General features: G+C 23.4%; 1 protein-coding gene across 5 annotated transcripts in view; it reads left to right on the plus strand.

Moving 5' to 3' along the window:
* Positions 1–22,589, plus strand: part of LOC122855492 (longitudinals lacking protein, isoforms H/M/V) — a 34,387-nt gene extending 11,798 nt beyond the window's left edge. For 3 of the 5 annotated variants that reach the window (XM_044156886.1, XM_044156887.1, XM_044156885.1), the window contains exons 2-9: positions 11,788–11,866; positions 11,958–12,254; positions 16,992–17,141; positions 17,895–18,170; positions 18,253–18,336; positions 18,428–18,479; positions 18,559–18,832; positions 18,944–22,589. In XM_044156886.1, coding sequence (XP_044012821.1) covers positions 12,048–12,254; positions 16,992–17,141; positions 17,895–18,170; positions 18,253–18,336; positions 18,428–18,479; positions 18,559–18,832; positions 18,944–19,568 — 1,668 coding nt within the window. In that variant the 5' untranslated portion in view covers positions 11,788–11,866; positions 11,958–12,047 and the 3' untranslated portion in view covers positions 19,569–22,589. The remainder of the gene's footprint in view (positions 1–11,787; positions 11,867–11,957; positions 12,255–16,991; positions 17,142–17,894; positions 18,171–18,252; positions 18,337–18,427; positions 18,480–18,558; positions 18,833–18,943) is intronic. The other 2 variants (XM_044156890.1, XM_044156889.1) reach the window with 1 other exon arrangement.
* Positions 22,590–22,908: the final 319 nt, after the last annotated feature.

Genomic DNA, 22,908 nt, shown 5'->3' on the forward strand with positions numbered 1-22,908 from the left:
TAAATTAACATGTTCATCTATCAAATGTCGCACGTAACCATTTATTTAATTTTAATAAAAAAAATTTTCTAAAAAAAAAAACCCAAGACAAATATAGTATGAAATTTTATCTTTTTGTTATTTAAAAATTTGAGTTTGTCTGTTATATTTTCTTAGAAAAAAGTCGGCAGTTTAGAAAAAAAGATTTTTTTTTATTTTTTTTGTTGAGTCAGAGAGTAAAGAGGGACAGCATCAGATAATTTTTCAAATTTTTTCAAACTCTCACAGCTCAACTTATCTATCTCTTTTAAAAAAATATAAAAAATATATTAATAAACTATTGTCATTATTCTTTAACAAGATAATAATAAAAAAATAATAATAAAATTCACGAGAATATTAATTACAAAGATAAGAAAATGAAAAAAAAAAAAATAATAATAATTTTCTTTTTTTAAATTTATTTCGCATCAAGGCGTGCTTGGTTTTTAAAAAAAATATAAAAAAAAAGATAATAAATAATAATAATAATAAAATAAAAAGTGTATATGTACATTTATATTTTTAGTACAAAGCACAATTGCCGCCCTGACATCCTTCTTGCCCCTTATCCCTACCCTCATCTTGTTTGTCTCCCCTACCTTAACTTTAATTTTTTTTTTACAATTTTTTTTGATCATACCTCTCCTTCTTTAAATTACCCATCACCCTTCTTACCCCCCACCCTTAATAAAAATTTTCTCAACATACACATAAACAAGCATACAAACTCCTACTACTAAAAATTCTCACTCGCGACTTTTATTCACCCCACCATCATCACCACTGCCACTAACTATTTTTTTTTTTTTTTTTTTTTTTTATCATTTATTTTTTTAATCGGCGTATCTTTTTTTTTTTTTTTTTATATGTATTCTTTCTCTCTATCATTTTTTTCATTTACCTCCCCTTTATTTCTCCTCAAAATTTTTTTAAATTTTTTCTTCTTTTTTTATATACCGACAACTACCACACTCTGAAATAAATATATTGGGAAAAAAAAAAAAAGACCTCGCAACTTTAATGTTACATTAATAAAAAAGCAACAATCAATATCTTCCCGGTAAAAAATTTTTAATCTATAACAGAATTTCCGAGGAAAAAGCGCGCGGCGCGTCGGTCGAAGAAGGAGGAAAAAGAGGAGGATGAGAAGGAGGGAGAAACCTCTTTGCGACGTTGCCAGTATTTTTAAAAAATATATATATATTTTTTTTAAATGCAAAATATAAAAGCAATTTATCTGTATCTCACGGTTTGTCTCATAAATTATTATTTTACTCCGAAAAAAAAAAAAAATGAAAAATTTATGATTTTAAAAAATGTCTATTTTTATTTATGGAATAGTTGATTGATAAATTAATGCTTTTTTTTTATTTTAATATTTTATTTATCAATTTGTGTAATCTTGTTTATTTTGTAATAATTTTTTTTTTTATATTTATATTGTGATATTGAATATTTAATGCAGCCAATTATTGTCGTTGAACTCAAGTGCATTTTGAAAATAAAAAAAAGCTGATATATCACGTGTGCGAATATGACCAGGTGCGTGTGTAGTATAACCAAATAGGAAGGAATATAATAAATAAATAAAAAACAAGTAGAAAACAAGCATTGCGTGTGTATTTTACAACAACCGGATTTTTACGGTATATATATATTAAAATAACTACACGTGAAATAATTTTCATGATTTTTAAATATTTTTAAATACTCTTTTTTTTTTTTCCTTTTTAATATATTTAAAAAAAGATAAAAAAATATATATATTATTTTTTTTTACACTACTGATATCACTAAAATATTCTCCAAGTAAATTTAATGAAAAAAAAAATATATGTTATCTCCCCTTTTGACTCAGCACTGTAAATAACAAACTCCAATTTTTGAAATAGAAAATACACACAATATTTTTAACTACAATATCCACCCACATTATAAAAATAAATTTTTTTTTAAAATATCAATTACACAATTTTTTTCTTATCAAAAATAAAAATAATATTTTTTATTCTATTTACTCTATTATTATTTATTTATTCGTCTAAAAATAGAAAATGAAAAAAAAAAAAAAAAAAAATGATATTTCTATTTTAGTCAATTGGGGACAGGTTGAGGGTTAAAGTATAATATTACCTGTGCAATTATTAAATAGTACCAAGGGGTGGATAAGTCATGTAAAAGGTGTGTTTTTTAAATGTCTCGTCGTAAAAAAAAATAATAATATTGTAACACACGTAACGTAAAGTGGCGGGACCATTGAATGAGAGAAAAAAAAAAAAAGAGTGATTGCGGTGAATTGAGGACAAGGGGGTGATTGGGGGAATAAAAGAGGGAGTTTGACTGAATGGAATGGTACTCTGTATGGACCAGGGGATCTAGGGAGGAGAAGAGGCGGGAGGGAGGGTGACCGTCAGTGAATAACATGTATATATGTTTTGAATTAAAGGGTAGGAAGCCGAGGATGGAAGAAAGGGAATAAATACAAACCGGGGTACGGAGGGGGATTACTACACACGTGCGTCGTGCTATTTTTTATTTATTATTTTTTATATTTTTCATTGCAAATATAACCTACACTACGTGTACAATTGTTGCGTAAATTTATATTTTTTTAAAAACTTATTTGATAATGTTAAAATTACGTTTTGTATTTTTGGAGTAATTTTTTTTATTTGGAGTTATTAAAAAATACTCCAAAATGGTAAATGAAAAATTTTTTAATTTATATTTTTATAAAAGCTAGAAAAAAAGGGTTGATAAATGAAAAAAAAAAAAATTGAATGATATTTTTATAAATAAATTTTGTCATCGTTTGAAGTTAGTTGTTTTTTTTTTTTTTTTTTTTTTTTTAATAAATGTACATAACGAATTGATTGCAGGTTTCTTCTCCCCTTATATATGAATTTTTTTTTTTTTTTTTTTTACTATTATTCAATGACAAATGATTCATTCTTTTATCATTTTTTTTTTTTAATTTAAAAATAAAAAATACATGATATAAAAAAGTAATTTTTTTTTTTTTATTCATGTACACAATGGTATGGGGTCTGTATGAAGTTGACAGTGGGTCTTTTGTACTCCAAATAAATATATATTTTTTTAAAATGAATTTAAATGGCGAACGCAACAATGACTCTTTAAATACATATATATTTTTAAAGAAAATTATTTATTTTTTCTAAAGTAAATTGTTTTTTAACGAAAAAAAAGCAAATACATATTTTTTTTTTTTTTGTATTTTTTCTGTTGAAAATTTTTGACATTAATTTTATATATTCTCAAGTATAGTATTTTTATGTGTTAAAATAATTATCAAACTTCCGGCTAGTTCTATACTGTCAGTCAGAATAAATAATTTAAAAAGTTTGAAAATTTAAAAATATAAAAACTGAATAAATTGATACAAAACCACTTTAAAAAATTTTTTATTATTTGAAAATAAAAAATTTAACATTAAATTTTCAATCCGACATCGACTTCCGGTGAACAAATCACCATCAATAATGCATTCTCGACCGATCGTTCATTCACCTCACTTAAAAAAAAAAATGATACAGAGTAATAATAAAAAATGAAATAAATATACAAAGAATAAAAAAAGAAAAATTCAAGACCCCTTTGAACGTCATTCTGACATCGATCGTTCAAGTTTCTAGCATGTACAATTTAAAAAAAAAAATTCAATTCGAATTATACATTTGATTGGCATTTATTGTTCCAGACATACAAATAAAAAATATTATAATATAAAAATAAATATAATATATAAACTTGAAAATAAAAAAAAACTACAAAATAATTTGCTCGAAATAATTTATCAAGGACAGTATCACATCTTTCATCATCATCATCTTCATAATAATTTACAGTAAAAAAATTTGCTCGGAAAAATTTATTTAAAAAACAATTTGATGATGATGATGATGGGGAGTTGAGGAATTTCCCCATCAAAGACAAACGTGAATTCCCGGCATGTCTTTAGTTTAGATTCTCAAATAAAAATAAAAAAACAATTTTTTTTTTCTTTTTTTTCATAAAATTCTTCAAGTCACAATGGGTATGTATATAAAACTCTTTATACATATTCGCATATCTCAAATCTAGGGAGTCGTCTAATGATTCTGCATTATAAATTTAACATTCGTATATAAATATATAATTTTTTTATAATAATTTTATTTGTATTTAATCCCACGATGCTTTGATCTACCTTAACAAAATGCGAGATTAAAAAAGTAAATGGTATAAATATGTATAATAATATTACATTGCGAGTGTATAACACTAGTTGGAATATAGGCACTTGGAAAGGCACAGTTCAAGTGTGTATTAACAACTCCAGTGTCTTTTCTTGCTTCACCACCTCCATAAACTCCTGCAACTTGGTACATTCGCAATGCTTAAAAGCTGCACACACAGTGGTGGTAGACAAAAGAAAAATTACCCACACATATATAAATTTAAAAGTACATACACATGAACAAAAAAAAAAATTAAATAAAAACTCGAGCTGCGAAAGAGGTGAGAGAGCCTTGATATAATAAGAAGAGACAAAAATTAAGTTAAAAAAATGAAGAAGATTTTTTTCAAATAAAAAGGAAAAATGAAAAAAAAAAAAGAAAAGAGAAAATAATAACATTTATAAAATTAAAAATAAAAAAAACCACGGTTTGGATGATAATAAAAAAAAAAACCCCCCATCGTCCAGATAGTCGTCTACCCGGGTTTCGACCTCGACGATGATACGACAAAAAATCAGATGCACGGCCATTGGCTGTTCTCAATTCGAATTATTGGCTTCCCCTGGTTGTCGTTCGTCAGATACTCCCCCGACTTGCCCCCATTTCCACCACCTAACATTTTTTATTTTTCTTTTTCTCCCTATTTTTATTTTTCTTTAATTTTATATTTTTCTTTTTTTGCAAAACCCCCTTGTGCACCATCGTTTCTCTACTGCTACTCTCGTCGTCATCGTCGTCGTCGTCGTCGTCGCCGTCATCTCATCCTATCACTTTTTTTATTTCTTTTTTTCATTTTCTCTGTTATCTTTTTCCTTTTTTTTTTTTTTATACCCCACCCCCCGCCCTCTTTGGAGAACGAACGCGCCGTGCTTTCGACCCGAGAAAGGCCGAAAAAACTTTGAAAAATAAAAAATTAAAAAAAAAAAAAATCCAATTTCGTTGCCATAGCGACCGGCGTGTGCGTCGACTTTGATAAAGATCCCCCCTGTTGCCACCCCATCAACCCAGTCCTCCCTATGTCCCCCCTTTTATCAACCCCCCCACCTCTTTACCCTTCTTCTTCATCTATGGTCTGTATACGAGACCGACAAACGTTGTGTATGTATATATTTCTTCCCTGGTTAAAAATTTTTTCTTGTTTCGGTCCGCGCCACACAGACTCCATACTCTTGTTTTAATTTTTTTTTATTTTTAATAATAATAAATATATTTTTTATCTTCAATTTCAATTGGTATTTGTCAAAAGAAAATTAATAATAAAAATTGTAATTATTATTATTAAGAAAAAATTAATTGAAAAATTATTATTTTTTAAAAATTAGTTGTTTAAATTTTTTTGTTTTCCATTTGTTTTTTTAAGATGGGTTTAATAATAATTATTATATGACTATTATTATTTTAATGTTAAAAATAAAATAAAGTTTAATTTCTTTTTTTTTTTATTTTTTAATAAAAAAGTTTATTCGTAAAGTAATAATGGGAGGAAGCTTCTCTCACATGCATGTATATGAAAAACTTTTTTTATTAACATTAATAATATTTTATGGTTTTTTTTATTTTTTTATTTAAAAATTAACAATATGAGTTGTGGTTGATGTTTTTAAATTATTTTTAACAAAAATTTTTTTATATAGACTTTTACGTAACTATTTGTCTCTCTTTGTTTTTCTCTCTCTTGCTCTCTCGCTCGTTTTCTCTTGAGTATCGTTTACAGATAGTATGTAAAAAAGTATCTAAATAAAAAAATTAATACAAAAAAATGAGAAAAGCAATATCCAACTGCGTTTACAACATTGCCTCGTCTCTCTATTATAATTTTTTTTCTCTATTTATTTTTTTTTACGTCTGATGCACCCCCTTAATCGATTTTTATTTTTTTTTTTATATTAAAATTTTTCAGTCAAAATGGAATAAGGTTTCTCGAGGATACTTTTACATAATTGTTCAATATAGAAGATTCATTTTAATTTTATTTTATCCATTTTCAACCACCACTCCAACTAAAATATATATTCTTCTTTTATTTTTTCAACTCTTTTGTCTCTCCATCTGACTCAAAATTTCGCAATATATATTTATATTTTTCTCATAGAAAAAAATTCTTCATTCAACCCTTTTATTTTCATTCTAGCAAATTTATTTTTAATTATCAATAAATATATTTCAAAATAATCATTGACATGCACTAATTAATTCAAATATTTTAATTACCATTACTCCAAACAAATTTATATAAAAAAAAAGAAAAAAAGGTATAATTTAAAAAACACTTGTATGTTTTTTAAAAAAAAAAATTTTTTATACTATCATCATACAAGTGATTGTACATGAATGCAACTGTGTATGTAAATTTTCGTTAATACAATAAAAATGCAACAAAAAAAAATGATAAAAAAAATATTAAAAAGACTTAAAAAAGAAAAAAAAAATTGAGAGAGATCTTGTAAGATTTCCAAGAAAAACATGCATATATTTTACATAGATATATATTTTTTTTTAAATGTATGAATGTGTGTACTAGTACTAGTATTATTATCATCGTAATATGTATATAAAATAATGCCCACACACGCTCAACCCCGAGGGGATAATGCCATGAGATATGAGGATATTACCGTTTGCAAGAAAAACCAGTCGACGTTGTTGTCGTTGTCGTAGTTGTTGTTGTCGATACTCTTGTCTCTCTTGCACAACACACACACATACACACTTTTACATTATGTATATATAAAATATATTATAAATGTGTGGAATGTGCTATAGACGATGAACCAAGACTACGATTACGGAACAACGTTGACCCAGGCTCGCGCTTATTTTTCTTTCTCTTCTTCTTCTTCTTCATCATCATCTTCATCTTTAATTCACTTTATTTATTATTATTATAATACTTTTGCTGGCGGCTTATGATATTTCATTTATTATTTATTTTTAAAACTGTTATTTTTTTAATTAAATATTTTTTTTTTAATTTTTAATTTGGTATGTGGCAAAGAGGTACCACAAAATTCCGGAGTTATTGAAAATTTCAAAATTTTGGAGCCACAAGTATTTCAGAATTTTCAATAATTCCAAGAATTTTTAAATTTTGAAAATCAATATTTTTTATTATTATTATTAAATTTATTTATAAAAATAATAATTTTTTATTTTCAACAACTGTTTTAACATCTGGCTAAATTTAAAATGTTAATTTTTTTTTTATTTCATTTTGAAAAATCAATACGTGATGAGCAAAGCTTGACCCCTTCAACAATTTCATCCCCTTTTTAAAATTTTTTTAAAAATACATTTTTTTAATATTAACGCTTTAAAATCATATTTAGTTTTTAAATTATACATTGATGATAAAATTATATTATTCGAGTTCCGGGATAATGGTAATATATTTTTTTCATTTTTATTTTTTGTTCATATGTTGCTGCTTGTGGATCTTTTCGTTCCCATGATATAACAACGTTAGAATATACACTCCAGCTGTATAAAAATATTCAAGATAAAAAAAAAATTATAAAAAGACAGAGAGCAATAGATAAAGAATAAGAATCGTGAAAGAAAAAAAATAAAAAGTGGCGGTAAAGAAATGTAAAAGTCGATAGGAAGGGTAAATTGTTTTTTTAGATTTTTTTTTCTATAAAACTGGTTCAATTTTATTTTATTTTAATATTATTATTTTAAAATGCGGGTTAATACCAGCTAAAAACCGGTTGTATCTACGATGCAACACACCGAGAATATTTTTAATTCTATAAAAATGAGCAAAAAAAAAATATTAAAAGACGAAGATATATAAGTTTTGAAAAAAATAAAATTATTTTCAACAAGATATTATAATTTTTTTTTTTTATTTTTAATTAATTAGAAATCTTGTATCTGTTATTATATTCTCTCAAAGAAAAAAAAAATAAATTCTCCATATATTTATTTTTCTTGAATTATCTTTTAGCAATTTTTAATTAAATTTAATTTTTTTATTGATAAAAAAAAAAAGCTATACTACATTTTATTTATTTCTATTTTGAGGATGTTGTAATTTTGCTATAATAATATTATTTTTTGCAATATAATGTATATAAACAAGTACCACGTGTTTTTGTGTTAAGTGAAGTCGATGACGTGCTGGATCTACCTCACGTGCTTCAAGGTTTTCTCCTCCTCTTTTAGTCTCCCTTTGTGGTGGTGATAGTAGTGGTAGCCAATTCCCTTCCTCAACTTCCTCAACATCAACTCGTTTTTTTTTTTCTACAACATTTATATAACTGTGTGTGTGTGTGTGAAGCCACTTTTCAACACTCATTCATATGCAATAACTGTGAATGATACATACACACACATATATATTTATTTTCGCACCAACAAGTGGCCCTTGTTGATCAATCCTCCTCTTCACTCTACTCTTGCCTCTCGTAATATCAATTTTTTTTTTTTACACATTTTTTACACCGTTGCAAATTAATCTTGTTGTTTTTCTTTTTTTAATAACAATTTTCCTAATTGATTCATTAATTTTTATACTTATTAATTTATATTTTTTTATTAATAAATTTTTAAAATTACAAACAGTTTTGTTTTCAAAATGATAGAGAAATAACTTTTTTATAAAATTTTAAATTATTATCTATTTTTATCAACTGTAAATACACCTGTTTTTTTTTTTTTTTGCTTTACTCTTTTTTTAAAGCAAGCTTTATTTTTTTTTCATATCGGTCAATTGATTTTTCTTTTTATAAAATTTTATTTATATTTAATAAAATTGTTATTATTATTATTTTTATGCTTTAAATATTTAAATTTTTAAAATTATTTTAAATTAATGTTGAGAAAGTGCAAAATATTTTAACAAGATTTTTAAATTAAAAAATTGCTTAGAAGAATTTTAGTATTATTATTGTTGTGAAATATTATTGCTTATTTATTTTTTTATTTTATAATGTGTTTATTACGATAATATTTTTGTGTATATATATTATCACCAACACAACGATCAAAAAATACCGTTGAAAAATCATCGTTGATCGTGAATCGCAAGAGTACATTGGACTTGGCCTCTTTCATCTCTCTCTCCCTCTCCCTCTTTCTCTCTCATATTTTAATAAAAAATATAAAAAACAGTAAAAAAAAACGTACACTCAATTTATCTGTTAATTTAAAAAAAAACAAAAATTTTTTTAAATAAATAAATAAAATAGTTTGAAAATTTTTTTTTTTAAATTATTTTTAATTTTATAAATTAGGTCGTTTTAAATATTTAAATTATTATTCAATTAAATTATAGATTCGGTCAAGGTAGAATAAATATACTATATCAATATAAAAAAAAAAAAAAAAAATTATAAAAATAGATTATATATAGATTAAATATAAAATTGAGGAAAAAAAAAAAAAAAAAAAATCCATAAATTTGCTTTTTACGAGTTTGTTTTTTTGCTATTTTAATAAATTGATGATGAATTTGATAATGAAGTTTTTAATTTGTCAATAGAATGATCTAATGTTTACATTTGATGTAACACGTGTGTTATACATACAGTTAAGTTGTATTTAAATATTTAAAAAATCCATGTGTGTGTGCGCGCGCGCGCGTATTTACGTTAAAGTTGTGCGTGCGATGGTTTGTTTTGAAGTGGATTGGCATGCTGGTTGTATGATTGTGTGAGTTTGTGAATGGAGCTTTCATTTATTATATGTGGTGTAGATAACGTGATATCAGCATTCAGCAGTAACACGGTGCGAGCATTCAGTGTGAATTAAAATGAAAAAAAAAAAAAAGCGTGCATGAATTTGTTTGACGTCAATTTAAATCTACTCTGCATCATTCATCTTATTTTTTAATTTAATTATTTTCATATTTTAAATTACATGTACTTGTACATATTCAAGTGATAGTAATTTTTTTTTTTTTTTTAAATTCATATTAACCAGGTGTGAATTTTTTTGTTATTTTGATATAAAAATATTTATTTTATCAAAATGATAATTAAAGTTATCTTTTTTTTTTTTTAAAACTCGTAAAAAAATATTTAATCTTTATGTTTTTTTTTTTGCTTCTTTATTTAATTTAATTTTTTTATATTTTTAAAAAGTTTTTCCTTATCATGTATATTAATTTTAAAATCATAAAAAATTTTAAGTAACTTGTTTACAATTTTAATGACAAAAATTTTTATATTTTTTACAATGAAAATTTATTTATCAATGTGAGAACAATATATGACGAAAATTAAATTTATTATAAATATATATTACTTTTACTATATAGCCGGAAACAATTTCATGTAAACAAGTTTATTAATAATTTTTTTTTTTTCCATAATATATTTAGTTTATATATATTTTTTTATTTTTAGAAACTTTTGAATTGCTGTGAATTTTCACCAGTCAGTAATCAGAGCCTCCCCGACATAATAGAAAGTACCAGTTGAATCTGGGATACATTTTACCTCAATGAACAAAGACATGAAAAAACAAATTAATGAAAAATAAATTTGCAAATATCACAATTATTTATATTTTTAATTTTCTCGATAAATTTTTTTTATCATTTAAACTAAAAAAATAACATGCAACAAAGTCCAATGATAAAAGAATAAATTTATATTTTGTTTTGTATTTTATATTCTTTGATAAAAAACTTTATTAAAAGTAAAAAAAAAAATGAATATAAATATTCTCCCCAGATGAATAATTTTCATTTGCTCACATGCCATTTTTAAAATTACGTCTATGCAAAATTTGCTGACCTTCATCCCCTTGTGATTCTTTTGACATCAGGGATGTAGTTTTTTATTTTTTATCTCTTCATGAAAAGAAGACAAATAATATAAAAAAAAAATATATTTAAAAAAAAAATAGATTATGAGTCACCCTAGAAAATACTCGATCGATTTCATCCGAACATTTTCTGGGGGTTGTTCCAATTTTAAGCCTCCACCCTCTAAATTGAAGGGCTTTTACATTCTCCACCCTGTTCTTTTTTACTCCCTACACCCCCTGTGAATTAATCGAATTTAAAAAAAAAAAATTTTGTCATTTTAATTTGCTTTTTTTTTTTTTTTTTCTTTATTTCCTTTTTATATAAAACTTTTTTTTTATTTATTTTTTCATTGAGATAAAAATTTCGCATAGTAATTTTTTTTTTTTTTTTTCTCTGCCTCGGGGGATAAAAGGGGGTTGATGATTCAAAAAAAATAAAATATAATAATAATAATATTAATAGGGGTATTAAAAAAAAAAAATTATATTTTTAAGAAAATTTTTAAATAATAATTTTTATTATTAAATAAATTCTTTGTACTTGTTATTTATTTTAATTTTTTTGTTTTTTTTTTTATTCTTCATAGTAAAGAATAAATTTTTCTGTAAAAAAAAAAAAAAATTAAATATTCATAACGTACACGAAGCATCGTGTAATAAAGCTTCTGAATTTTTTAATTTTGTAAAATGAATTATTATTCAGTTTTTTTTTTTTAATTTTTCTACCAGTTGAAATTAAAATTTTTAATTTAATTTTATTTTTTGTTTACAGATAAGAGAGTTTATTGCTGGAAAAAAAAAATATAAATATATACAGTGCAGGAAGAGCCAAAGAACTGCAAAAAACTTTGGTAAAAAAAATATAAAAAAAGAGTAACATTTTTAATCATAAACAAAAGTAATTAAAAATGAATATTAATATATTATTTTTTATGTTTTTAGGTGTAAAAAATACTGGAGGATTGGAATATAGTTAATTGATAAAAATTAACTGTTAAATTGTTGATTAAATTGTTAATAAAAACAGTTCGTATGCAACAACGACGTAGTAGCAGTGTTTCCTCAACCCAATCAACGACACAATCATCAACAATGTCGAATATATTTCCACAACAATATTGTCTACGATGGAAATACCATCACAGCAATTTACAAACAATGTTTTCACAATTACTTGAAAGACAAGCATATTGTGATGTTACACTTGCTTGTGAAGGACAAACACTCAGGGCACACAAGGTAAATTTATTATCAATATTTATAAATCATTAACTTTAACATTTCATTTTTTTTTTTTAAATTTAAAAAATAACAATAAACAATGGGGCTTGCAAACAAGGGTGAAAGAAACTATTGATTTTAACTAAAATGAATTAATTTTTGAATTTTCTATAAAATAAATAATAAAAAAATTTATTAATTTAAAATTACTTGTATAATTCAATTAAATTACGTAGAAATTAAATTTTAATAAACAATTAATACAACGGTAAATTAATAATTAATATTAATTAAAAAAAAATTTATTGTTTTTCGTTTTTATTTTGCAAATATTGATTTGATTAAAAATAATGAAAAAAAAAAATTATTTCTTTCAATGGAAATTTGATAAATAAATTTTATAAAATTGCTAACAATTCATAATATTTTTTTAACAAATAAAAAAAATTAATTCAATAACAGACAAGCCATCAGACTGAAAATAAATAAAAAAAAAAATTTTTGATGAACGATCGAATTTCTATTTCTTATTTCTCTCGTCTGTTTCTGCAGACACAAAAAATGTTAAAAAATAAAATAAGCCATTTTTATTATTTTTATTAATTTTTTTTATTCATTTTTTGATATCCCCTCTTTTTTCACCTTCCACCCAATGTCATATTATATTTTTTACCATGTTATACGATTTCTCATTCCATTCTCTCATTTATTCTCTTTTCGTCTACGTTTCGCGAAAAAAAAAATATATTTTTTTTCATTTTTTTAAATAATAATAAAACTAAGAGAAAAAAAAAAAACGTACTCCATCAAAGTTGAGTATTTGGCTGTTTTTTTTTTTATTTTTCATATTTTTTTTTTATTTTTTACTTTTGGTTAAGCTCCAAATTGTAAAATCAATACTTTAGTAGTAAATTTAGAATAACCGGGCATCGTTGTCGTTGCCATTATTATATTTGCGTGTATAAAAAAATAAACTAAATAAATTTGCAAAAAAAAAAAAACGATATTACAATGTTTTTTGTAATAATTAAAAAAGTAAAACATTGAAAATTAAAAATTAAAGGAAATAATGAATGACTGTGTAACCACGGAAATGTTAATTGCAACATAAACAATAAAAATTTTAACTTTAATAATGGGGTTGATGAAAATTGTCCTTTTCTAAGGGTTGTAAAAGGGTTTATTGTCCAATAAAATATAAGGGTTTTATCCCAAGACAGTTGTAATAAATTATCTCTTGACTATTTGTTTATTTTTATTTGTTTTTTCTATTTGAAAATTTTTTTCCATCAACTTTTTAACATAATATTTGGATAGCTTTAATTATTATAAATAATATTAATTATATATATTTGTTTTAAATAATAAATATATAATTTAATACTTTTTTTCATTTCATAGCGTGTTTTTTAATTTCATCGTCTATAACAACTCTGATATAAACTACATTTAATTTTTTTTTTTAAATTTTTTTAAAATTGAGGTAATGTACGTGTCGATAGCCTGATTGTTTCGCATTAAAACACTATAAAGAGAAATTTTTATTTCAATATAAAAAATAATGTTTTTTCTAATTTAAAAAATCATAAATTATTTTTTTTTGTTATTTAAAATAGTAAATTAATTTTTTCTATATTAAATTATCGATATTATTTATTGTTAACGAGGATGAAAATTATTGTAAAAAAAAAAAGAAATTTAAATGAATATTGAAAGATTGATTGATAAATGCACGTGTTAATTGAAGTTTATCGGATGAACAAGTTACCACATAAACTTGATATAAAATTAACATTTAATTCACTTGTTAAATCTTCATTCAGCATCATCAACCCCATCCAGAATAACCAATTTATTACATTCAATTATTATCACAAAAATTTTCCAGTAAATTAAAACTCCATATCAATTTCTCTTTATTATTTTTTTTTTTTGTTAACATTTTAAAACACTTCAATATTCTCAATTTTAAAATAAAAAAAATGTGACTAATTTCCGGCTTGAAATTATTATCATCATCCTAAAAACTATATGTTAAAAATATATATAAAATACATGTCCAGTATTATCTACAAGGCTATGATAAAACCCAATCTTTTAAAATATTTTTTTAGTACTTGACTATCTACGAAAAAAAAAAAAATATATATTAAGAAAAATAAATTTTATCTTTGTTATACTTACTGATTTTTTTAATTTCGAAAAAAATATTATTTACTGAAATAATAATAATAATGTAATATCTTTGTAACATTCCATTTTGTATATAATTTTTTTTATCTTTTCGAAAAAATTTCATCATCAATGAGTCATTTTAATTTATATTTTTTTTCCACTAAAAAAAACTTGCGTCATTAACAACTCAGCATTTTTTAGAATTTTTTTTTTTTTCGAATAAATTTATTTTTTATTTTAAATGTGTGTTTGTGTGTGTGTATTTCTAACGAATTTCGATGATGGAAATTTGAACTAACTTTGCGTGCTAGTATCCGCTTGTCTATATTTTTTTTTCAATTTTATTTTTTATATCCTCGTTTTGCAAAATAGAAAAAAAAAAAAAAAAACTATGTATACAGTTTTATTTTTATTTTTTTATCATTTCAACGTATGTGTGACTCATTTTACGATCGATATTTCTAAACGACGAAATAGTCTTCCACGAGACAATAGAATTTATTTTCACTGGTTGTTGATCTATTTTACAAACCTTTTATATTTTATCTCTTTTTTTTAATATAGATTGATGTTTATATTCTTGTGCTGTTATAAACAATATGACCCGATCTTTTATCTAGACAACGTAAAAAAAAATATATAAAAAAATTCTAATACATATAAAATAAATAAATGTTGAAGCTTTTACAACATGTCTTTGCATTTCCCCCCGAAGTGTTAGATTATAATCTAAGTGATACACAAAATCGAAATTTATTTTTACTTTTTTTTTCGATAGAAATTTTCCATAATAATTAATGAAAAGAAAAAATTCTGTAGGTGATTTGTATTTATCTATTTCAATACTTTATAAATATATCGATTTATCATTTTTTTTTATTCTCAGTAAAATAATATTTTTCTTTATACATAAAAAAAAAAATTTATACTGTTTTATATTATTTTTTTTCTATTGACATTTCTATTTTGGAGTAGAGGCGTTTTGATATGAATTATCTTATAGATAACTATGGTTTATATATTTTTTATTTATCGTATATATAATTTTTTAAAAAAACCATTCCATCTGCTGTCATCGACCCCATCATTATAATTTTTATCAATTTTATCTTACAAAGAAATATCAATTTTTTTGTTAGCTACAATTTCGTTTTTTTTTTACGTCTCGATAATCTGTAATTTAAAATATTTTCTCTTTGTTAAATTTAAATTTTTTTTAGCAAGTGTTAAAGAGAAAAGAACAAAGCAGTGATAAAATATAAAAAATATAAAAAAAAACTGTATAAATAAATATGAAAAAAAAATGAAAAAAAAAAAAAAATTTTAATAATAAAACGCACGAAAATTGTATTCATTATTTCCGGCCAGTAAAAGATGTAAAGACAGAAAATAAAAAAATATATATACTCAAGTGTAGAATAAAAAAAAGGATGATAAAAAAAAATTTGAAAAAAAAAATTAAATACAAACGAACGCGTACAGCCGTTAATTAATTCCGCGCCCGAAGGGACATGTACGTGAGTAGCAATTCCACTGAGTGACTCATATCTCGGAAAATATATATTTTTTTTTTTCAAAAAATCACCCAAGATATTCATTCGATTATTTCAAAATAAAAATAATATAAAAAACTAACTAACTTTCGTCTCAGCATAAAAAATAAATTACTATATACCAAAAGTAAAGTAAAAAAAAAGGTAGCATCGAAAAAATTTTTCATTTTAATTTTATTTTTTTATAATCCTCTCCCCTTGAGCTGAATTTTATACGTTTTTTTTCGACATTCTCCATTTTTTCTCCTCTGTTTCTCATTTCCCACCCCTTTATCCATTTATTTTATAAAAAAAAAAATATATATACACCCAGGGGGGGAAAGGAAAAGAATGAAAAAAGAAAAAATTAAAAAAAAAGGATAGCTGCGCTGTACGCGAGTTTATAGAGTTTATTACCAGGAAGAAAACGAAGGTGGAAAAGAGAAGCCAAAGTCTGGAAGAGGGCAGACATGAGAGGGGTAAATATTGAGGTAGATGGAAAAAATAAAAATAAATATAAATAAAAAAAAATTGTATGCGCCTTGGTTCACAAGGTAGAAAAGACTCGGAATATTTCGATATGAAGTTGGCGGTATAATTTCAATTTTTCTCTCCTTCCTTTTCTCGCATTTTCTCTCTCTCGTAATAAATTTTTTTATTTTTTTTTATTTTTTCGTTACTTTATTGCTGTATTTCACCATAAAAAAAAGTCAGTATAGATATAATAAAACGATGGTATAGTGTACTCGTTGAGTACTGAAAAGTTGACGGCCAAAAGAGAGGCGGCGCTTTCCTTTACGGCCTTATTTGCGGACGATGTTAAATTTCAAGGAAAATCAATACAGACTTCAACTTGGGCATTAAATATTCAGGCTATTGACTAGTCTTCCTATATATTTGGGCGGGGCTGAGATAAATAATTGCCCTGATTTATCATTTATCTTAAATTCATTTAAATTGGAACGAAAAAAAAACAATCTTTTCCTTAAAATTTCCTTTTTATTTTTATTTTTTGTTAATTAATTAATTGTCTTTTGGCTGATTACAGGTTGTGCTGAGTGCTTGCAGTACATATTTTGATACAATATTATCACAATATGAGGAAAAAGATCCAATTGTCATAATGCGAGATGTCAAATTTTCAGACATAAAAGTTCTCGTTGAATTCATGTACAAGGGAGAGATCAATATCGATCACGTAAGAATTTTTTTTTTAATTTAATTTTATTATTATTATTTAATTTACGTGGGATGGATTTTTAATTAAAATTCTTTTATATTTACCGTATATTTTTCTTTACATTTAAATATTATTACTTTTATTTTAACAAATAAGAAATTATTTTTTTCACAACAACAAACTACCTACTGATTTTTATTTTTTAATTTCTATTTTTTTTTTTTTTTTTCATCGAAGATACTTAATTATTCAATTGGAACGATACCGTTCAACAGTTGAACACTGTGTGTTCTCGAGTTACAGAATTTTAAAAAATAAAAAAATTATTTCGAAATAGTAATATTATATTTGTTTAATTTTTTTTTTTGTTTTTATTTAATTTCACGATATTTTTTCTATTATACGGCTGTTAGAAGGGAATGTATATATTTTGTTCGAGAACATTTATTTCAGCGTGTGGCGCATAGAGGCCTTGTGACCCACATTCAAAAATATATATATATTTTTTTTTATTATTTTATCATATAATTTGTTTTTATTTTTCCGCTTTTTTTTCAATTCAGCGAGACGATAGAAAGCTGCATAGAAAGTTACAGCTATCAATTTGTATTTTTTTTATTTTTTAATAATATTTCAAAATATATTCTGCGGTTTTTTTTTTAATTAACACATACACACATACCTACAAACTTACAATGAGATTATTTAAATGTTATTTTTCTATTTTTAATTAATCAATGAATTATTTTTTTTTTATTTTTTCAAATATAGACAAGACTGTCGTCATTATTAAAAACAGCGGAAGATCTTCATATAAAGGGTCTTGCTGAAGTTAGTTGGCGAAGTGATCCAGTACAAAATGAATTAAGTAATAGTGGCCATAGTCCTGGTGCATCATCAACACCAGGTGTTGAAGCAGTACTTCGTGATGATGGTGATGAATCACCACCAGCAAAACAAAAAAGAAGAGGTCGTCCACCACTTGATGATCCACCAGCAGCACATGATGTATTTACACCAAAAATTACATGTGTTACCGGTGCAAATGTAAAATTTATTAATCAAATAATCAAATAATATTATTATTTTAATATTAGCTTTAATTAATTCATTTTATTTTTATTTTTAGGATGAAATGTTGAGTGAGGGTGATCATGAAAGTTGGGACGATGAAATGATGATTAATGAAAACCATGATAATCCAATGCCACCGGTAATTAAAAATTAAAAAATTAAATTTTAATTATAATTATTAATAAGAGGTTAAAAGTATTATTAATAATTAATTTACATATTTTTTTTAGCTATCTTATATGAAAGACGATCCAGCAAGTAATTCCGATCAAGACAAAAAATGTATGTTACAATTTTTTATATAAAAACATTGATTAATAATAATTGGTTAATTAATTTGAATATATATTTTTTTGTTTAGCTACGACATCAACAACACCAAACACACCGACAAATTCAAATGCAACAAATTTAGCAATACCAGAACAATTTCGTGATGTTATTAAAATGAATGATTATTTAACAACTGGACGTAGACAAGAATTTTGGGAAGAGCCATTTACAAGACGTGTTATGGATGCAATTAAAAGTAAAGAATTAGAAATGAAATCAGCTGCTGAAATTCTTGGTGTATCATATGGCACACTTTATGGAAGATATCGTGACAGTTATGGTTGTCTAAAACATCCATACAGGTAATTAAAAAAAATAATAAACAATATAATTTAAATTTGATTAATGCATTAATTAAAAACAAAAATAAAAAAACCAAATTGTAAATAATAATATTAACAAAAATATTAAAGTTTTAATATATTTAGAGTACGTGATTTTTGGTCTGAGCCTGGACCAGCTGAGGTATTATCAAAATTACGAAGAAAAGAAATAACTCTATTTCGAGCTGCTGAATTTTTAAATGTCACCGTCCATACATTAGCAACATATTTATCAACACTACAAGGACCAGATAGAATATCATTAACTGGTGAATTAAATTTATCATCAATTGATAATAATGATGAACAAAATGATGCTGCTGTTAATGATATATTACAAAAATTAAATTCACCAACAACAACACCACCAACAGCAGCAGCAGCAACAACAACGACATCATCAACAACAATACCAACAACATCATCAACATTAAAACGTGGTAGTAGTAGTGTAGGTGGTTGTAGTGATAATGGTAATAGTTTTATTGATTTACAATCATCAATATCAAAAGCAGCAACATCAGTACTTGAAAATAATCCAGATATAACTATTGTTAAAACTGAAAGTTTATCATCACGTAAACGTGAATATTCAAAAATTATTAATACTGAAAATAATAATGCTAAGTTAATGAGTGGTGGTGGTGTTAGTGAAGTTACACAACAAAAAATTACTGATCCATTGTCATTAAATAATGATCATAATAAGCCCTAACTATATAGACCATATTTTACACAATTAAATGATACAAGATTATTTAGAAATCATGATTACAGAAATCAAATTTCTCCAACAAGATTTTATTCAAATTTATTTACTCGTTTTATCACTAATTTTCATTTCAAATAAACATTTTTTTTTTTCTTTATTATATTATATTATTTATTACGATGATGATGATGAACTCGTATTTTAAATTTGAATGAACGTTTTTTTTTTTTTTTTGTAACGTTGATTTATATATATATATTTTTTTTTCAATTAGTTTACACATCTATCTTAGTGGTGTTATTATTTTCTAGATCATCTTGTCTATCAACCAAAAAATAAATTTTTTTTTTCTTCTGTTAATTCGACTGAAAATTGATTACAATCAATTATGCATTTAATTTTTTTTTTTTAATTTTTTTGTCTACACGTCGAAAGAGTGATAATGGCCTTCGAATAGTGAGATAAAAAATGAAAATTTATAAAATAAAATTTTCTTTAAATAGTATTATCTATTTGGAAAAACAATTTTTTTATAAATTCTTTTTTTTTTTTCATTTTTTTTAAATTATTTAAAAAAATAAAAATCTAATTTTTCAAATAATAGATGTGATTTTTTGTCTGCAAATTGATGAGCAAAAAATTTGTTAATATATTATCGCATATGTGTGTATAAATGAATAATAAATATGCGAAAATATTTAAAATTAATTTTAATATATATTTAAATATATCAGCATTTAAAAAACAAAAAAAAAAAAAAATTAATTATAATAATAAAGACTATAAAATGTATATTTTAATTAAATTTATTATTTTTTAAAATTTTTTACAAAAAAATTACTTTAAAATTATATTATTCATTACTCATTGATGTTGAAAAATTGCAATTATATTTTTTTGTTTTATTTAAAAGAAAAAAAAATATTACAAATAGTTTTTTTATTATAGTGCACTTTTCATTGACACAAAATACACACAGGAGAATACATGATTGACCTAGTGATTTAAAATTTTATTTATATATCAGAAAAAAATATGAAAATAAAAAAAAAAAAAAATGTTTAAACACAATCCAAGTGAATATATTATTTCTTTTGAAAGATAAAATTTAATTTTTCAATCAACTCGAACGTTTTAAAAACGTCATTCGAGGCGTACTGTCGATAAGCATGTATAAAAATAAATTAAAAATTAAAAATTGATACACGCAAAGCGAATTATAAAAATTATTTAAAAAAAAAAAAAAAAACTATGCTTATCAGAGCGTTTAGAAAACGGTAAAACAAAAAAAAAAAATTATAATAATTATTATTATTAATATAATAAAATCTAAAATTAATAAATAAAAATTGTATATTTTTTTTTCCATTTTCTATACGAGTACATAAACAAAAAAAAATAAAAACCATATGTACTGACTTTTTTTAGGTATTTTTAGTATCATTGTTAGATATTAGAAAAAAAATATAAAAATTGTACGTGAGCTTTTTTTTTACACACAAAAATGTCAAAGAATTATGAATGATTTTTAAATTTAATATATATTTTTTTTCTATTTAATTATTTAAGTGTGACCAATAAGTTTAACTGAAAATTGGTCATCGATCAATTGTATATCAAAGACATTTAAATAATTATCTGTAAATTATTATTTACCATTTTTTTTTTTCCTATTTTTTTTTAATGTTTAAATTAAAGGATAACGTCCATTGTAAATATCAGTGCAATAGCATGAATAAATAAACAATTTAAATTAATAAAAATGAAATAAAAAAAAACAAAAAAAAATATTATTTATCTATCAGCCAATTACAAAACAGCTAAATGAAAAATACAAAAATAAAAAAATAAAATAAAAAAATATTGATTGTCGTTATAGCATAAATAAATAAAAGTCAAATATATTTTATGGCAAAGTAATAACGGAATCTTCAACTGTAATAATCTAGGTCAAACTAAAAAATTAAAACAAAAAAAATTATTAAAACACACAATCATATATATATCATTCACAAAGCCACAAATCAATTGACTGTATTTTTATTTAATCCGATTTTAAATTGTTATTATTATTATTATTAACAAGAAAATTGATTTTTATTTTTTCAACGTGTTATCTACTCGAGCTAAATTCAAATAACAAAATAAAAAAAAGTTATGAAACCAGGTCGGCCGTACTAAATGTAATAAATGTGGAATTGTTCCGACTAAAAAAAAATAAAACAAAACTATTGACTGGACAATGAGTATTTGCTGATTGTTAAATGATAAATATGTTTAAAGATTAATTTAAAAATAGTAAGTGGTATTTTTAATTCAAAAAAAACAAATTAACAAATATTTAAAAATCAATAAACAATAAATAAAAAAAACAAGACTGTTCCATTTGGAATGTCTCATGACGACACCTTGGGCACTTGTACGGAAATCGAGGACAAAATAATACAAAAAAAATGAAATATTTTTACGTTTTCAGTACCACGAATTATTTTTATATAAAAAAAAAATGAAAAAATGACAAAAAAAAAACATTAAAAAACTTAGAAAAAATGAAAAAAAAAAATGGATAAATAAAAAAAAAAATAATTTTCTATATTTAACTAGAAGGCAAAAGCATTGTGATATTTTTATTTCATTGTAAATTTAGTTGAACTTGATTGATGATGTTTTTTATATATAATTTTATGATTTTTTTTTTCTATTTTTTATGTATGACCAATTGAAAATCAGTTCCAAAGACTGTTTAAAAAAAAATGGAATAGATCGGTTGATTGATTCACTCAAAATCGTGTTCGATTGCTTTACGAGTGCCCCAACCGATCGTCTAGAATTATTTAAAATATATTATTTAAAAAAAAAAACAATTCATATGATTTTAAATTAATTCATGAAAATTATGGATCTGTTGTTCATTCATAATTATCATTCAATTTTTTTTTTTTATTAATTAAACTCATTGCGTCTCATTGAATGGTGTATAAAGTTAAAACAATATTAATCATCAATAAATATTAAAAATAAGACTAAGACATACCAATGAGAAATGTAAGAATATTTTAGTTTTTTTCTATTTTTTTTTTTAGCCTTAGTTCTATACCTATCGCATATCAAGTGAAGAAAATTTAAAAAAAAAAAAAAATCGAATACTTGAGAAGCACTCTGTATTGCCTGTGAAAATGAATTAAAAAAAAAACAAAAAAATAAATAAATAATTGTCTCAATGTAATGGTATAATACTGAAAAGAAAAAAAAATCTGTTTAATTATTTTTGTTTTTTTTTTATATTAATTATTTGTTTAAACATGACATTGGGACACAAAAAAGACCACTTACTCTAATGAGT

The sequence above is a fragment of the Aphidius gifuensis genome, linkage group LG4 (genome assembly GCF_014905175.1).
Source record: "Aphidius gifuensis isolate YNYX2018 linkage group LG4, ASM1490517v1, whole genome shotgun sequence".
Classification (NCBI taxonomy): domain Eukaryota; kingdom Metazoa; phylum Arthropoda; class Insecta; order Hymenoptera; family Braconidae; genus Aphidius; species Aphidius gifuensis.